The following is an 18687-nucleotide window of genomic DNA, read 5'->3' as shown; positions in this document are numbered from 1 at the left end:
TCTCTCCCCGTGTCTCTCTCTCACCGTGTCTCTCTCCCCGTGTCTCTCTCTCTCCCCGTGTCTCTCTCCCCGTGTGTCTCTCTCCCCGTGTCTCTCTCCCTGTGTCTCTCTCTCCCTGTGTGTCTCTCTCCCCGTGTGTCTCTCTCCCCGTGTCTCCCCCCCGTGTCTCTCTCTCCCCGTGTCTCTCTCTCTACCCCCTGTGTCTCTCTCTCCCCGTGTCTCTCTCTCTCTCCCCGTGTCTCTCTCTCTCCCTGTGTCTCTCTCCCCGTGTCTCTCTCCCCGTGTCTCTCTCTCCCCGTGTCTCTCTCCCCGTGTCTCTCTCCCCGTGTCTCTCTCCCCCCCGTGTGTCTCTCTCCCCGTGTCTCTCTCTCCCCATGTCTCTCTCCCCGTGTCTCTCCCCGTGTCTCTTTCTCTCCCCGTGTCTCTCTCTCCCCGTGTCTCTCTCCCCGTGTCTCTCCCCGTGTCTCTCTCCCCGTGTATCTCTCCCCCCGTGTCTCCCCCCCGTGTCTCCCCGTGTCTCCCCCGTGTGTCTCTCTCCCCGTGTCTCTCTGACCGTGTCTCCCCGTGTCTCCCCGTGTCTCCCCCCCCGTGTCTCCCCCCCCGTGTCTCTCCCCGTGTCTCTCTCTCCGTGTCTCTCTCTCCCCGTGTCTCTCTCTCCCCGTGTGTCTCTCTCCCCGTGTGTCTCTCTCCCCGTGTCTCTCTCTCTCTCCCCGTGTCTCTCTCTCTCTCCCCGTGTCTCTCTCTCACCATCTCTCTCCCCGTGTCTCTCTCTCCCCGTGTCTCTCTCTCCCCGTGTCTCTCTCTCTCTCCCCGTGTCTCTCTCTCTCTCCCCGTGTCTCTCTCTCACCATCTCTCTCCCCGTCTCTCTCTCTCCCCGTGTCTCCCCCCCGTGTCTCTCTCTCCCCGTGTCTCCCCGTGTCTCACCGTGTCTCCCCCTCCCCGTGTCTCTCCCCCCCCGTGTCTCCCCGCCGTGTCTCCCCGTCCCCGTGTCTCTCTCCCCGCCCCCCCCGTGTCTCTGTGGTGCAGCTGCTCGAGAAGAAGGAGGGCTTGTTTAGGAAGCACATGATGGGCAAGCGAGTCGACTTTGCCGCTCGCTCCGTCATCTGCCCGGACATGTTCATCAGCACGCACGAGATCGGAGTGCCCATGGTAACGTCACTCACACAGTCACTCAGTCACACAGTCAGTCACACAGTCACACAGTCAGTCACTCACACAGTCAGTCAGTCAGTCACACAGTCAGTCACACAGTCAGTCAGACAGTCAGTCAGTCACACAGTCAGTCACACAGTCACACAGTCAGTCACTCACTCACCTACTCACTCACTCAGTCACTCACACAGTCACTCAGTCAGTCAGTCATACAGTCAGTCACACAGTCAGTCAGTCAGTCACACAGTCAGTCAGTCACACAGTTAGTCAGTCAGTCAGTCAGTCACACAGTCAGTCAGTCACACAGTCAGTCAGTCAGTCACTCACACAGTCAGTCAGTCACACAGTCAGTCAGTCACTCAGTCACTCACACAGTCACACAGTCAGTCACTCACTCACCTACTCACTCACTCAGTCAGTCAGTCACACAGTCAGTCAGTCAGTCACACAGTCAGTCAGTCACACAGTCACTCACACAGTCACTCAGTCACTCACTCAGTCACTCAGTCAGTCAGTCACTCAGTCAGTTACTCAGTCAGTCACACAGTCAGTCAGTAAGTCAGTAAGTCAGTCAGTCACACAGTCAGTCAGTCACACAGTCAGTCAGTCAGTCACACAGTAAGTCAGTCAGTCACACAGTCAGTCAGTCACACAGTCAGTCAGTCAGTCACACAGTCAGTCAGTCAGTCACACAGTCAGTCAGTCACACAGTCAGTCAGTCAGTCACACAGTCAGTCACACAGTCAGTCAGTCAGTCACACAGTCAGTCACACAGTCAGTCACTCACACAGTCACTCAGTCACTCAGTCAGTCACACAGTCAGTCAGTCAGTCACACAGTCAGTCAGTCAGTCACACAGTCAGTCAGTCACACAGTCACACAGTCACACAGTCAGTCACACAGTCAGTCAGTCAGTCACACAGTCAGTCAGTCAGTCAGTTACTCAGTCAGTCACACAGTCAGTCAGTTACTCAGTCACACAGTCACTCAGTCAGTCAGTCACACAGTCAGTCAGTCACACAGTCAGTCAGTCACTCACACAGTCACACAGTCAGTCACTCACTCAACTAACTCACTCAGTCAGTCACTCACACAGTCAGTCAGTCACTCACACAGTCACTCCGTCAGTCACTCACTCACACAATCACTCAGTCAGTCACTCACCTACTCACTCATTCACCCACTCACTCACTCACTGAGTCACTCACCCACCCACTCACTCACCCACTCACCCACCCACTCACTCACTCACTCACCCACTCACCCACCCACTCACTCACTCACTCACCCACTCACCCACTCACTCACTCAGTCACCCACTCACTCACCCACTCGCTCAGTCAGTCACTCAGTCACTCACTCACTCACCCACTCACTCACTCACTCAGTCACTCAGTCACTCACTCACTCACCCACCCACTCACTCACACACTCACCCACTCACCAACTCACTCACTCACCCACTCACCAACTCACTCACTCACCCACTCACCCACCCACTCACTCACACACTCACTCACTCACCTACTCACTCACCCACTCACTCACCCACACACCCACCCACTCACCCACCCACTCACTCACTCACCCACTCACTCACTCACCCACACACCCACCCACTCACCCACCCACTCACTCACTCACCCACTCACCCACTCACTCACCCACTCACTCACCCACTCACCCACTCACTCACCCACTCACTCACCCACCCACTCACTCACACACTCACTCACTCACCTACTCACTCACCCACTCACTCACCCACACACCCACCCACTCACCCACCCACTCACCCACTCACCCACTCACTCACCCACTCACTCACCCACTCACCCACTCACTCACCCACCCACTCACCCACCCACTCACTCACTCACTCACCTACTCACTGAGTCACTCACCCACTCACTCATTCACCCACTCACTCACCCACTCACTCACCCACCCACTCACTCACCCACTCACTCACCCACCCACTCACTCACCCACTCCTCCCCCCACTCACCCCCCCACCCCACCCCCCCACCAACCCCCACCCACCACCCACCCCCCCACCACCCACCCCCACCACCCACCACCCCCCCACCAACCCCCCCACCACAGGTGTTTGCCCAGAAGCTGACGTACCCTGAACGTGTCACCCCGTGGAATGTCGCCACCCTCCGTCGCTGCGTCCTCAACGGCCCGTTGGTCCACCCGGGCGCCGTGTCCGTCGTTTCGGAGGACGGGGCTCGCACAGAGCTCAGCGGCAGCGACGCGGCGCAGCGGCGAGCTGTGGCTCAGAGGCTGCTGACTCCGGCAGGGGCCGGTGGTGGTGGTGGTGGTGGTGGTGGCGGTGGTGGTGGCGGTGGTGGTGGTGGTGGTGGTACCAACAGTGCCATGCTGAATAATTCAAGTAAAATAGTGAGTTGGTGGGTGGGTGGGTGAGTGGGTGAGTGGGTGGGTGGGTGAGTGGGTGGGTGGGTGGGTGAGTGGGTGGGTGGGTGGGTGAGTGGGTGAGTGAGTGGGTGGGTGAGTGGGTGAGTGAGTGGGTGGGTGGGTGAGTGGGTGGGTGAGTGGGTGGGTGAGTGGGTGGGTGGGTGGGTGGATGAGTGGGTGAGTTGGTGGGTGAGTGGGTGAGTGAGTGAGGTGGGTGGTGGGTGAGTGGGTGAGTGAGTGGGTGGGTGAGTGGGTGGGTGAGTGTGTGAGTGAGTGGGTGAGTGGGTTGGTGAGTGAGTGGGTGATTTGGTGAGTGCGTTGGTGGGTGGGTGAGTGGGTGGGTGGGTTGGTGGGTGGGTGGGTGAGTGGGTTGGTTGGTTGGTGGGTGGGTGAGTGGGTTGGTGGGTTGGTGATTGGGTGGGTGGGTTGGTGGGTGGGTGAGTGGGTTGGTGGGTGGGTGAGTGGGTTGGTTGGTGGTGGGTGCGTTGGTGGGTAGGTGGGTGAGTGAGTGAGTGGGTGGGTGAATGGGTGGTGAGTGGGTGGGTGAGTGAGTGAGTGGGTGAGTGAGTGGGTGAGTGAGTGAGTGGGTGGTGGGTGGGTGGGTGAGTGAGTGGGTGGGTGGGTGAGTGGGTGGGTGAGTGGGTTGGTGGGTGAGTGGGTTGGTGGGTGGGTCAGTGGGTTGGTTGGTGGGTGGGTGGGTGAGTGAGTCAGTGGGTGGGTGAGTGGGTGGGTGGGTGAGTGAATGAGTGGGTGGGTGGGTGGGTGAGTGAGTGGGTGGGTGGGTGAGTGGGTTGGTGGGTGAGTGGGTTGGTGGGTGGGTCAGTGGGTTGGTTGGTGGGTGGGTGGGTGAGTGGGTGAGTGAGTCAGTGGGTGGGTGAGTGGGTGGGTGGGTGAGTGAATGAGTGGGTTGGTGGGTGAGTGGGTGGTGCTGCCCCCTCTCTCTCCCTTGTCATGTTCCACCCTTGCCACCCCAACCCTCGCCGCTCAACCCTTGCCACGCGACCCTCGCCACCCTCGCCACCTTAACCCTCGCCACCCAACTCTCTCTACCCTCTCTTCCAACGCCAACCCTTGCCACTCCAACCCTCGCCACCTTAACCCTCTCTCCCACCCCAACCCTTTCCACCCCAACCCTTGCCACACAACCCTTGCCACACAACCCTCTCTCCCCTCTCTCCCACCCCAACCCTTGCCACCCCAACCCTTGCCACCCACCCCCTCCCCCCGAGCAGGTCCTGCGTCACCTCCGCAACGGGGACGTGCCCCTCCTGAACCGCCAGCCGACCCTCTCTCCCACCCCAACCCTTGCCACCCCAACCCTTGCCACCCCAACCCTCGCCACCCCAACCCTCGACACTTTAACCCTCTCTCCTCTCTCTCCCACCCCAACCCTTGCCACCCCAACCCTTGCCACCCCAACCCTTGCCACCCCAACCCTTGCCACCCCAACCCTTGCCACCCCAACCCTCGCCACCCCAACCCTCGACACCTTAACCCTCTCTCCCCTCTCTCCCACCCCAACCCTCGCCACCCCAACCCTCTCTCCCATCCCAACCCTTGCCACCCCAACCCTCTCTCCCACCCCAACCCTTTCCACCCCAACCCTCGACACCTTAACCCTCTCTCCCCTCTCTCCCACCCCAACCCTCGCCACCCCAACCCTTGCCACCCTCACCACCCCAACCCTTGCCACCCCAACCCTTGCCACCCCAACCCTTGCCACCCCAACCCTTGCCACCCAACCCTCGCCACCCCAACCCTCGACACCTTAACCCTCTCTCCCCTCTCTCCCACCCCAATCCTTGCCACCCCAACCCTTGCCACCTCAACCCTTGCCACCCCAACCCTTGCCACCCCAACCCTTGCCACCCCAACCCTCTATACCTTAACCCTCTCTCCTCTCTCTCCCACCCCAACCCTCGCCACCCCAACCCTCTCTCCCATCCCAACCCTCGCCACCCCAACCCTCTCTCCCACCCCAACCCTTGCCACCCTCACCACCCCAACCCTCGCCACCCCAACCCTTGCCACCCCAACCCTTGCCACCCCAACCCTTGCCACCCCAACCCTCGCCACCCCAACCCTCGACACCTTAACCCTCTCTCCTCTCTCTCCCACCCCAACCCTCGCAACCCCAACCCTTGCCACCCCAACCCTTGCCACCCCAACCCTCGCCACCCCAACCCTCGACACCTTAACCCTCTCTCCCCTCTCTCCCAACCCTTGCCACCCTAACCCTCACCACCCCAACCCTCACCACCCCAACCCTTGCCACCCTCCCCTCCCAGGTCCTGCGTCACCTCCGCAACGGGGACGTGCTCCTGCTGAACCGGCAGCCACAACCCTCTCTCCCACCCCAACCCTTGCCACCCTCGCCACCCCAACCCTTGCCACCCCAACCCTTGCCACCCTCCCCTCCCAGGTCCTGCGTCACCTCCGCAACGGGGACGTGCTCCTCCTGAACCGGCAGCCACAACCCTCTCTCCCACCCCAACCCTTGCCACCCTCACCACCCCAACCCTCACCACCCCAACCCTTGCCACCCTCCCCTCGCAGGTCCTGCGTCACCTCCGGAACGGGGACGTGCTCCTGCTGAACCGGCAGCCGACCCTCTCTCCCACCCCAACCCTTGCCACCCCAACCCTTGCCACCCCAACCCTTGCCACCCCAACCCTCGCCACCCCAACCCTCGACACCTTAACCCTCTCTCCTCTCTCTCCCACCCCAACCCTCTCTCCCAACCCTTGCCACCCCAACCCTCTCTCCCCTCTCTCCCACCCCAACCCTTGCCAACCCTTGCCACCCCAACCCTTGCCACCCCAACCCTCGCCACCCCAACCCTCGACACCTTAACCCTCTCTCCCCTCTCTCCCACCCCAACCCTTGCCACCCCAACCCTCTCTCCCACCCCAACCCTTTCCACCCCAACCCTTGCCACCCCAACCCTCTCTCCCCTCTCTCCCACCCCAACCCTCGCCACCCCAACCCTCTCTCCCATCCCAACCCTCGCCACCCCAACCCTTGCCACCCCAACCCTTGCCACCCCAACCCTTGCCACCCTCACCACCCCAACCCTTGCCACCCCAACCCTTGCCACCCCAACCCTCTCTCCCCTCTCTCCCACCCCAACCCTTGCCACCTTAACCCTCTCTCCCCTCTCTCCCACCCCAACCCTTGCCACCCCAACCCTTGCCACCCCCCCCCCCTCCCAGGTCCTGCGTCACCTCCGCAACGGGGACGTGCTCCTGCTGAACCGGCAGCCGACGCTGCACCGACCCTCCATGCAGGCGCACGTGGCACGGGTGCTGCGGGGCGAGCGGGTCCTGCGCCTGCACTACGCCTCGTGCAAGGCCTACAACGCCGACTTCGACGGCGACGAGATGAACGCCCACTTCCCCCAGAGCGAGGTGGCACGGGCTGAGGCGCTCGGGCTCGCCGCCACCCACACGCAGTACCTGGTGCCCAAGGTGGGTGGCGAGGGGGGGGGTGGGTTGGGTGGCACGGGTTGAGTTGGTTGGGTGGCACGGGTTGGGTGGCACGGGTTGGGGGTGGGTGTTGAGGGTTGGTTGGGTGGCACGGGTTGGGTGGCGCGGGTTGGGTGGCACGGGTTGTGTGTTGAGGGTTGGTTGGGTGGCACGGGTTGGGGTGGGTGTTGAGGGTTGGTTCGGTGGCACGGGTTGGGTGGCACGGGTTGGGGTGGGTGTTGAGGGTTGGTTGGGTGGCACGGGTTGGGTGGCACGAGTTGGGTGGCACGGGTTGGGGCGGGTGTTGAGGGTTGGTTGGGTGTCACGGGTGGGTTGGGTGGCACGGGTTGGGTGGCACGGGTTGTGTGTTGAGGGTTGGTTGGGTGGCACGGGTTAGGTGGGTGTTGAGGGTTGGTTCGGTGGCACGGGTTGGCTGGCACGGGTTGGGGTGGGTGTTGATGGTTGGTTGGGTGGCACGGGTTGGGTGGCACGGGTTGGGTGGCACGAGTTGGGTGGCACGGGTTGGGGTGGGTGTTGAGGGTTGGTTGGGTGGCACGGGTTGGGTGGCACGGGTTGGGGTGGGTGTTAAGGGTTGGGTGGCACGGGTTGGGGGTGGGTGTTGAGGGTTGGGTGGCACGGGTTGGTTGGGTGGCACGGGTTGGGTGGCACGGGTTGGGTGGCACGGGTTGGGTGGCACGGGTTGGGGTGGGTGTTGAGGGTTGGTTGGGTGGCACGGGTTTGGGTGGGTGTTGAGGGTTGGTTGGCACGGGTTGGGTGGCACGGGTTGGTGGTGGGTGTTGAGGGGTTGGTTGGGTGGCATGGTTTGGGTGGCACGGTTTGGGTGGCACGGGCTAGGGGTGTGTGTTGAGGGTTGGTTGGGTGGCACGGGTTGGGTGGCACGGGTTGGGGTGGGTGTTGAGGGATGGTTGGGTGGCACGGGTTGGGTGGCACGGGTTATAAGCTACCTAGAGGCTACCCGGGGCAACCCTGGCCCTGCACCCTGCTCACACAACCCTTGCCCTGCGCCGTGCCGCTCACACAACCCTTGCCCTGCCGCTAACACAACCCTTGCCCTGCGCCCTGCGCCCTGCTAACACAACCCTTGCCCTGCGCCCTGACGCTAACACAACCCTTGCCCTGCTCGCTGCTCACACAACCCTTGCCCTGAACCGTGCTGCTAACACAACCCTTGCCCTGCGCCCTGCTCGCTGCTAACACAACCTTTGCCCTGTGCCGTGCCGCTCACACAACCCTTGCCCTGCCACTAACACAACCCTTGCCCTGCCACTAACACAACCCTTGCCCTGCCACTAACACAACCCGTGCCCTCCTCGCACAACCCTTGCCCCGTGCTCCCTGCTAACACAACCCGTGCCCTCCTCGCACAACCCTTGCCCTGCTCGCCACTAACACAACCCGTGCCCTCCTCGCACAACCCTTGCCCTGCTCGCCACTAACACAACCCGTGCCCTCCTCGCACAACCCTTGCCCCGTGCTCCCTGCTAACACAACCCGTGCCCTCCTCGCACAACCCTTGCCCTGCTCGCCACTAACACAACCCGTGCCCTCCTCGCACAACCCTTGCCCTGCTCGCCACTAACACAACACGTGCCCTCCTCGCACAACCCTTGCCCTGCCGCTAACACAACCCTTGCCCCTTGCTCCCTGCCCGCCAACGCAGGACGGCACGCCCCTGGCAGGCCTCATCCAGGACCACGTGGTTGCGGCGGCGGCCATGACGCTCCGCGGGGCCTGCTTCACTCGCGAGCAGTACCACAGGCTGACTTACCTGGGCCTGCACGGGGAGACGCACAGGCTCAGGATGTTACCGCCTGCCATACGTAGGCCTCACGTCCTGTGGACGGGCAAGCAGGTACGTGTGGGTACCTGTTACACTACCTGTTACACTACTACACACTACACTACACTACTACACACACAGGCTGACTTACCTGGGCCTGCACGGGGAGACTCACAGGCTCAGGATGTTACCGCCTGCCATACGTAGGCCTCACGTACTGTGGACGGGCAAGCAGGTACACTACCTGTTACACTACTACACTACCTGTTACACTACTACACTACACTACTACACACACAGGCTGACTTACCTGGGCCTGCACGGGGAGACGCACAGGCTGAGGATGTTACCGCCTGCCATACGTAGGCCTCGCGTACTGTGGACAGGCAAGCAGGTACGTGTGGGTACCTGTTACACTACCTGTTACACTACTACACTACCTGTTACACTACCTGTTACACTACTACTCTACCTATTACACTACTACACTACTACACTACACTACTACACACACAGGCTGACTTACCTGGGCCTGCACGGGGAGACGCACAGGCTCAGGATGTTACCGCCTGCCATACGTAGGCCTCACGTCCTGTGGACGGGCAAGCAGGTACGTGTGGGTACCTGTTACACTACCTGTTACACTACTACTCTACCTATTACACTACCTGTTACACTACTACACTACTACACTACACTACTACACACAGGCTGACTTACCTGGGCCTGCACGGGGAGACTCACAGGCTGAGGATGCTACCGCCTGCTATACGTAGGCCTCGCGTACTGTGGACAGGCAAGCAGGTACGTGTGGGTACCTTCTACACTACCTGTTACACTACACACTACACTACCTGTTACACTACACACTACACTACCTTCTACACTACCTGTTACACTACTACACTACCTGTTACACTACCTGTTACACTACTACTACACTACGCTACTACACACACAGGCTGACTTACCTGGGCCTGCACGGGGAGACGCACAGGCTGAGGATGTTACCGCCTGCTATACGTAGGCCTCACGTCCTGTGGACGGGCAAGCAGGTACACTACCTTCTACACTACCTGTTACACTACCTGTTACACTACACACTACACTACCTGTTACACTACTACACTACCTGTTACACTACCTGTTACACTACTACACTACTACACACAGGCTGACTTACCTGGGCCTGCACGGGGAGACTCACAGGCTGAGGATGTTACCGCCTGCTATACGTAGGCCTCACGTACTGTGGACGGGCAAGCAGGTACACTACCTGTTACACTACACACTACACTACCTGTTACACTACTACACTACACTACTACACACACAGGCTGACTTACCTGGGCCTGCACGGGGAGACGCACAGGCTCAGGATGTTACCGCCTGCTATACGTAGGCCTCACGTCCTGTGGACGGGCAAGCAGGTACACTACCTGTTACACTACTACACTACCTGTTACACTACCTGTTACACTACACACTACACTACCTGTTACACTACACACTACACTACTACACACACAGGCTGACTTACCTGGGCCTGCACGGGGAGACGCACAGGCTGAGGATGTTACCGCCTGCCATACGTAGGCCTCACGTCCTGTGGACGGGCAAGCAGGTACACTACCTGTTACACTACCTGTTACACTACTACACTACCTGTTACACTACTACACTACACTACCTGTTACACTACTACTACACTACACTACTACACACAGGCTGACTTACCTGGGCCTGCACGGGGAGACGCACAGGCTCAGGATGTTACCGCCTGCCATACGTAGGCCTCGTGTACTGTGGACGGGCAAGCAGGTACACTACCTTCTACACTACCTGTTACACTACTACACTACCTGTTACACTACCTGTTACACTACCTTCTACACTACCTGTTACACTACTACACTACCTGTTACACTACCTGTTACACTACTACTACACTACGCTACTACACACACAGGCTGACTTACCTGGGCCTGCACGGGGAGACGCACAGGCTGAGGATGTTACCGCCTGCTATACGTAGGCCTCGCGTCCTGTGGACGGGCAAGCAGGCACACTACCTGTTACACTACCTGTTACACTACCTGTTACACTACACACTACACTACCTGTTACACTACACACTACACTACTTGTTACACTACCTGTTACACTACCTGTTACACTACACACTACACTACCTGTTACACTACACACTACACTACTACACTACCTGTTACACTACCTGTTACACTACACACTACACTACCTGTTACACTACACACTACACTACCTGTTACACTACACACTACACTACCTGTTACACTACACACTACACTACCTGTTACACTACACACTACACTACCTGTTACACTACACACTACACTACCTGTTACACGACACACTACACTACCTGTTACACTACTACACTACCTGTTACACTACTACACTACACACTACACTACCTGTTACACTACCTGTTACACTGCCTGTTACACTACTACACTACACTACTACACACACAGGCTCAGGATGCTACCGCCTGCCATATGTAGGCCTCGCGTCCTGTGGACGGGCAAGCAGGTACACTACCTGTTACACTACACACTACCTGTTACACTACCTGTTACACTACTACACTACCTGTTACACTACACACTACCTGTTACACTACACACTACACTACCTGTTACACTACACACTACACTACTACACTACCTGTTACACTACACACTACACTACCTGTTACACTACACACTACACTACCTGTTACACTACCTGTTACACTACTACACTACCTGTTACACTACTACACTACCTGTTACACTACTACACTACCTGTTACACTACACACTACACTACCTGTTACACTACCTGTTACACTACTACACTACCTGTTACACTACTCACTACACTACCTGTTACACTACACACTACACTATCTGTTACACTACACACTACACTACTTGTTACACTACCTGTTACACTACCTGTTACACTACACACTACACTACCTGTTACACTACACACTACACTACTACACTACCTGTTACACTACCTGTTACACTACACACTACACTACCTGTTACACTACACACTACACTACCTGTTACACTACACACTACACTACCTGTTACACTACACACTACACTACCTGTTACACTACACACTACACTACCTGTTACACGACACACTACACTACCTGTTACACTACTACACTACCTGTTACACTACTACACTACACACTACACTACCTGTTACACTACCTGTTACACTGCCTGTTACACTACTACACTACACTACTACACACACAGGCTCAGGATGCTACCGCCTGCCATATGTAGGCCTCGCGTCCTGTGGACGGGCAAGCAGGTACACTACCTGTTACACTACACACTACCTGTTACACTACCTGTTACACTACTACACTACCTGTTACACTACACACTACCTGTTACACTACACACTACACTACCTGTTACACTACACACTACACTACTACACTACCTGTTACACTACACACTACACTACCTGTTACACTACACACTACACTACCTGTTACACTACCTGTTACACTACTACACTACCTGTTACACTACTACACTACCTGTTACACTACTACACTACCTGTTACACTACACACTACACTACCTGTTACACTACCTGTTACACTACTACACTACCTGTTACACTACTCACTACACTACCTGTTACACTACACACTACACTATCTGTTACACTACACACTACACTACTTGTTACACTACCTGTTACACTACCTGTTACACTACACACTACACTACCTGTTACACTACACACTACACTACTACACTACCTGTTACACTACCTGTTACACTACACACTACACTACCTGTTACACTACACACTACACTACCTGTTACACTACACACTACACTACCTGTTACACTACACACTACACTACCTGTTACACTACACACTACACTACCTGTTACACGACACACTACACTACCTGTTACACTACTACACTACCTGTTACACTACTACACTACACACTACACTACCTGTTACACTACCTGTTACACTGCCTGTTACACTACTACACTACACTACTACACACACAGGCTCAGGATGCTACCGCCTGCCATATGTAGGCCTCGCGTCCTGTGGACGGGCAAGCAGGTACACTACCTGTTACACTACCTGTTACACTACCTGTTACACTACTACACTACCTGTTACACTACACACTACCTGTTACACTACACACTACACTACCTGTTACACTACACACTACACTACTACACTACCTGTTACACTACACACTACACTACCTGTTACACTACACACTACACTACCTGTTACACTACCTGTTACACTACTACACTACCTGTTACACTACCTGTTACACTACTACACTACCTGTTACACTACTACACTACCTGTTACACTACACACTACACTACCTGTTACACTACCTGTTACACTACTACACTACCTGTTACACTATAACACACACTGGCTCAGGATGCTACCGCCTGCCATATGTAGGCCTCGCGTCCTGTGGACGGGCAAGCAGGTACACTACCTGTTACACTACCTGTTACACTACTACACTACCTGTTACACTACCTGTTACACTACCTGTTACACTACTACACTACCTGTTACACTACCTGTTACACTACTACACTACACACTACACTACACTACACACTACACTACCTGTTACACTACCTGTTACACTACCTGTTACACTACACACTACACTACCTGTTACACTACACACTACACTACCTGTTACACTACCTGTTACACTACACACTACACTACCTGTTACACTACCTGTTACACTACTACACTACACACTACACACTACACTACCTGTTACACTACACACTACACTACCTGTTACACTACTACACTACCTGTTACACTACTACACTACACTACCTGTTACACTACACACTACACTACCTGTTACACTACACACTACACTACCTGTTACACTACTACACTACACTACTACACACACTACACTACTACACACACTACCTGTTACACTACTACACTACCTGTTACACTACCTGCTACACTACTACACTACCTGCTACACTACTACACTACATACTACACTACTACACTACACACTGCACTACCTGTTACACTACTACACTACACACTACACTACTACACACACTACACTACACACTACACTACTACACCACCCACTACACCACACACTACACTACACACTACACTACACACTACACTACACACTACATTATACACTACACTACACACTACACTACACACTACACTACACCACCCACTACACTACACACTACACTACACTACACACTACACTATACACTACACCACCCACTACACTACACACTACACTACACTACACACTACATTATACACTACACTACACACTACACTATACACTACACTACACACTACATTATACACTACACACTACACTATACACTACACTACACCACACACTATACACTACACTACATTATACACTACACTATACACTACACTACCCGCTACACTATACACTACACTATACACTACACTACCCACTACACTACACACACACTACACACTACACTACACTACTACACTACCCACTACACTACACACTATACACTACACACTACACTACACTACTACACCACCCACTACACTACACACTACACTACACACTACACTACACGCTACACTACCCACTACACTACCCGCTAGTGGGTAGTGTAGCGGGTGGTGTAGTGAACTCACTCACTCTGTACTCACCCATCCTAGCCGGTGTCCACCCTGATGGTCAACTCACTCACCCCCTGTACTCACCCCTCTAGCTGATGTCCACCCCGGTGGTCAACTCACTCACCCTGTACTCACCCCTCTAGCTGGTGTCCACCCTGGTGGTCAACTCACTCACCCTGTACTCACCCTTCCCAGCTGATGTCCACCCTGGTGGTGAACTCACTCACCCCTCTAGCTGGTGTCCACTCTGCTGGTCAACTCACTCACCCTGTACTCACCCCTCTCAGCTGGTGTCCACCCTGCTGGTCAACTCACTCACCCTGTACTCACCCCTTCTCAGCTGGTGTCCACCCTGGTGGTGAACTCACTCACCCTGTACTCACCCCTCTCAGCTGGTGTCCACCCTGGTGGTGAACTCACTCACCCCCACCTGGTGTCCACCCTGCTGGTCAACTCACTCACCCCCTGTACTCACCCCTCTCAGCTGGTGTCCACCCTGCTGGTCAACTCACTCACCCCCTGTACTCACCCATCCTAGCTGGTGTCCACCCTGCTGGTCAACTCACTCACCCCCTGTACTCACCCACAGCTGGTGTCCACCCTGGTGGTGAACTCACTCACCCCCTGTACTCACCCACAGCTGGTGTCCACCCTGCTGGCCAACTCACTCACCCCCTGTACTCACCCTTCACAGCTGGTGTCCACCCTGCTGGTCAACTCACTCACCCCCTGTACTCACCCACAGCTGGTGTCCACCCTGCTGGCCAACTCACTCACCCCCTGTACTCACCCACAGCTGGTGTCCACCCTGCTGGTCAACTCACTCACCCCCTGTACTCACCCACAGCTGGTGTCCACCCTGCTGGTCAACTCACTCACCCCCTGTACTCACCCTTCACAGCTGGTGTCCACCCTGCTGGTCAACTCACTCACCCCCTGTACTTACCCCTCTCAGCTGATGTCCACCTTCGCTGGTGAACTCACTCACCCTGTACTCACCCCTCTAGCTGGTGTCCACCCTGCTGGTCAACTCACTCCCCCACCTGGTGTCCACCCTGGTGGTGAACTCACTCACCCCCTGTACTCACCCATCCCAGCTGGTGTCCACCCAGGTGGTGAACTCTCACCCCCACCTGGTGTCCACCCTGGTGGTGAACTCACTCACCCCCTGTACTCACCCACAGCTGGTGTCCACCCTGCTGGTCAACTCACTCACCCCCTGTACTCACCCCTCTAGCTGGTGTCCACCCTGCTGGTCAACTCACTCCCCCAGCTGGTGTCCACCCTGGTGGTGAACTCACTCACCCTGTACTCACCCCTCTAGCTGGTGTCCACCCTGGTGGTGAACTCACTCACCCCCTGTACTCACCCTTCACAGCTGGTGTCCACCCTGCTGGTCAACTCACTGCCGCTGGGCGCTCCTCCGCTGAACCTGAATGGATCGGCCAAGGTGGGTGGCAGGGCCTGGCTTCGCCTCCCTGCCCGGAAGGTCAAGTCGCCTGGGTTCAACCCCGCACTCATGTGTGAATCACAGGTAGCTGTACACACACACACACACACAGACACACACACACAGTGACACACACACAGTGACACACACACAGTGACACACACACAGTGTACACACACACCTGTACACACACACGGTGACACACACACAGTGTACACACACACCTGGGTTCAACCCCGCACTCATGTGTGAATCACAGGTAGCTGTACGCACACACCTGTACACACCTGTACACACCTGTACACACCTGTACACACACACCTGTACACACACAGTGTACACACACACACCTGGGTTCAACCCCGCACTCATGTGTGAATCACAGGTAGCTGTACACACACAGTGTACACACACACACACAGTGTACACACACACACACAGTGACACACACAGTGACACACACACAGTAACACACACACACATGGTGACACACACACAGTGTACACACACACCTGGGTTCAACCCCGCACTCATGTGTGAATCACAGGTAGCTGTACACACACACCTGTACACACCTGTACACACACACCTGTACACACCTGTACACACACACCTGGGTTCAACCCCGCACTCATGTGTGAATCACAGGTAGCTGTACACACACACAGACACACACAGTGACACACACACACACAGTGACACACACACACACAGTGACACACACACACAGTGACACACACACACACAGTGTACACACACACACAGTGACACACACACACAGTGACACACACACACAGTGTACACACACACACACAGTGACACACACACAGTGACACACACACACAGTGACACACACACAGTGTACACACACACAGTGACACACACACAGTGACACACACACACACGGTGACACACACACAGTGTACACACACACCTGGGTTCAACCCCACACTCATGTGTGAATCACAGGTAGCTGTACGCGCACACACAGACACGCACACACCTGTATGTACACACAGTGTACACACACACACCTGTACACACACACAGTGACATACACACACAGTGACACACACACCTATACGCACCTGTACACACACCTGTACACACAGACACGCACGCACGCACACCTGTACGCACACACACCTATACACACACACCTATACACACCTGTACACGCACATACCTGTACACACACACAGTGACACACACACACAGTGTACATACACACAGAGTGTACACACACACACAGTGACACACACACAGTGTACACACACACACAGTGTACACACACACACACACAGTGACACACACACAGTGTACACACACACACAGTGTACACACACACAGTGACACACACACAGTGTACACACACAGTGTACACACACACAGTGTACACACACACACAGTGACACACACACACAGTGACACACACACAGTGTACACACACACAGAGTGACACACACACAGTGTACACACACACAGTAACACACACACACAGTGACACACACACAGTGTACACGCACACACAGTGACACACACACAGTGACACACACACACATAGTGACACACAGACACACGTTTACACACACACAGTGACACACACACACATAGTGACACACAGACACACGTTTACACACACACACCTTTACATACACCTATACACACCTGTACACACACAGTGACACACCTGTATACACACCTGTACACACACGGTGTACAGAGAATGGCTCTGACTCCCGGCCACGTAGTTTTTCCCAGGCCCGCTCACTATCATGAAGGTCCTTAATGATCGTGAGCAGAGGGTCAGGGACTCTAAAAGCACGAAGAACAACCCAGAGCCCAGGCCTACTGATGGTATCATAGGCCTTGACCAGGTCAATAAAGCAGAGATGTAGGTCTTGCTGGAATTCCCTACACCTCTGCTGTAGCAGACGGACAGAAAATATGGCATCTGTGTAGGACCGCCCTTTCCTGAAACCGCATTGGGGCTCCGCAAGCCTCTCCTCAGCGTGCCTGGCAAGGCGATGTTGAATAATCCTTGCCAGGACCTTTCCTGGCACACTGAGGAGTGAGATGCCCCTGTAGTTGTTACGAACCTCCGAGCGAAGGCTGCGGTAAGCCTCCTCGTTCTCTGACGTGGGATTCTGTAGCCGATGACAGTGGGCCTGTCACTATTTCTCAACCATCCTGAACACCTCCTCTGTCAGCCAGGGTCTTTGGGGAGGTCTGGACCGCGTACCCAAAGCAGCCATTGCAGCTGCATGAGTCACAGTCCTAAACCTCGCCCATTTACCCTCGACATCAGGAGGAGTCGGGGACGATGCCAACCCCAGCCGCAAGCGATGATGAAATTCTCGCTTGCAACTTTCATCAGCTAGCTGAGACCAGGCCACCTTAGGTTGGAATGGGGTCCTGGGTGTACACCCATCACCGGAGTGGAAGAATGGCAGGCGCATCTTACAGATGACTAGTCGATGGTCAGAGGGCAGATCAGCTCCACGGTAGGTCCTGGTGTCAAGGACATGGGCTCGCATCCGCTGGTCCGTCACTATGTAGTCCAGCAGATGTTCTTGCTTGGACCCGGCGTGCATCCGTGATGTTGTGTGGATGCGCCAATGCCGGTGTGTGTACACACACAGTGACACGCACAC

General features: G+C 55.8%; 1 protein-coding gene across 1 annotated transcript in view; it reads left to right on the top strand.

Moving 5' to 3' along the window:
- Positions 1 to 9060, top strand: part of LOC142923467 (DNA-directed RNA polymerase I subunit RPA1-like) — a 40521-nt gene extending 31461 nt beyond the window's left edge. The window contains exons 9-12 of the mRNA XM_076064596.1: positions 1027 to 1149; positions 3259 to 3558; positions 6786 to 7040; positions 8719 to 9060. Coding sequence (XP_075920711.1) covers positions 1027 to 1149; positions 3259 to 3558; positions 6786 to 7040; positions 8719 to 9045 — 1005 coding nt within the window. The 3' untranslated portion in view covers positions 9046 to 9060. The remainder of the gene's footprint in view (positions 1 to 1026; positions 1150 to 3258; positions 3559 to 6785; positions 7041 to 8718) is intronic.
- Positions 9061 to 18687: the final 9627 nt, after the last annotated feature.

The sequence above is a fragment of the Petromyzon marinus genome, unplaced genomic scaffold, assembly GCF_048934315.1.
Source record: "Petromyzon marinus isolate PM22_M1 ecotype Great Lakes invasive population unplaced genomic scaffold, UKy_Petmar_22M1.pri1.0 PM_Scaffold_54, whole genome shotgun sequence".
Taxonomy (NCBI): Eukaryota; Metazoa; Chordata; class Hyperoartia; order Petromyzontiformes; family Petromyzontidae; genus Petromyzon; species Petromyzon marinus.
The sequence above is the reverse complement of the archived record's forward strand: the minus strand, read 5'-3'. Positions and strand labels throughout refer to the sequence as shown.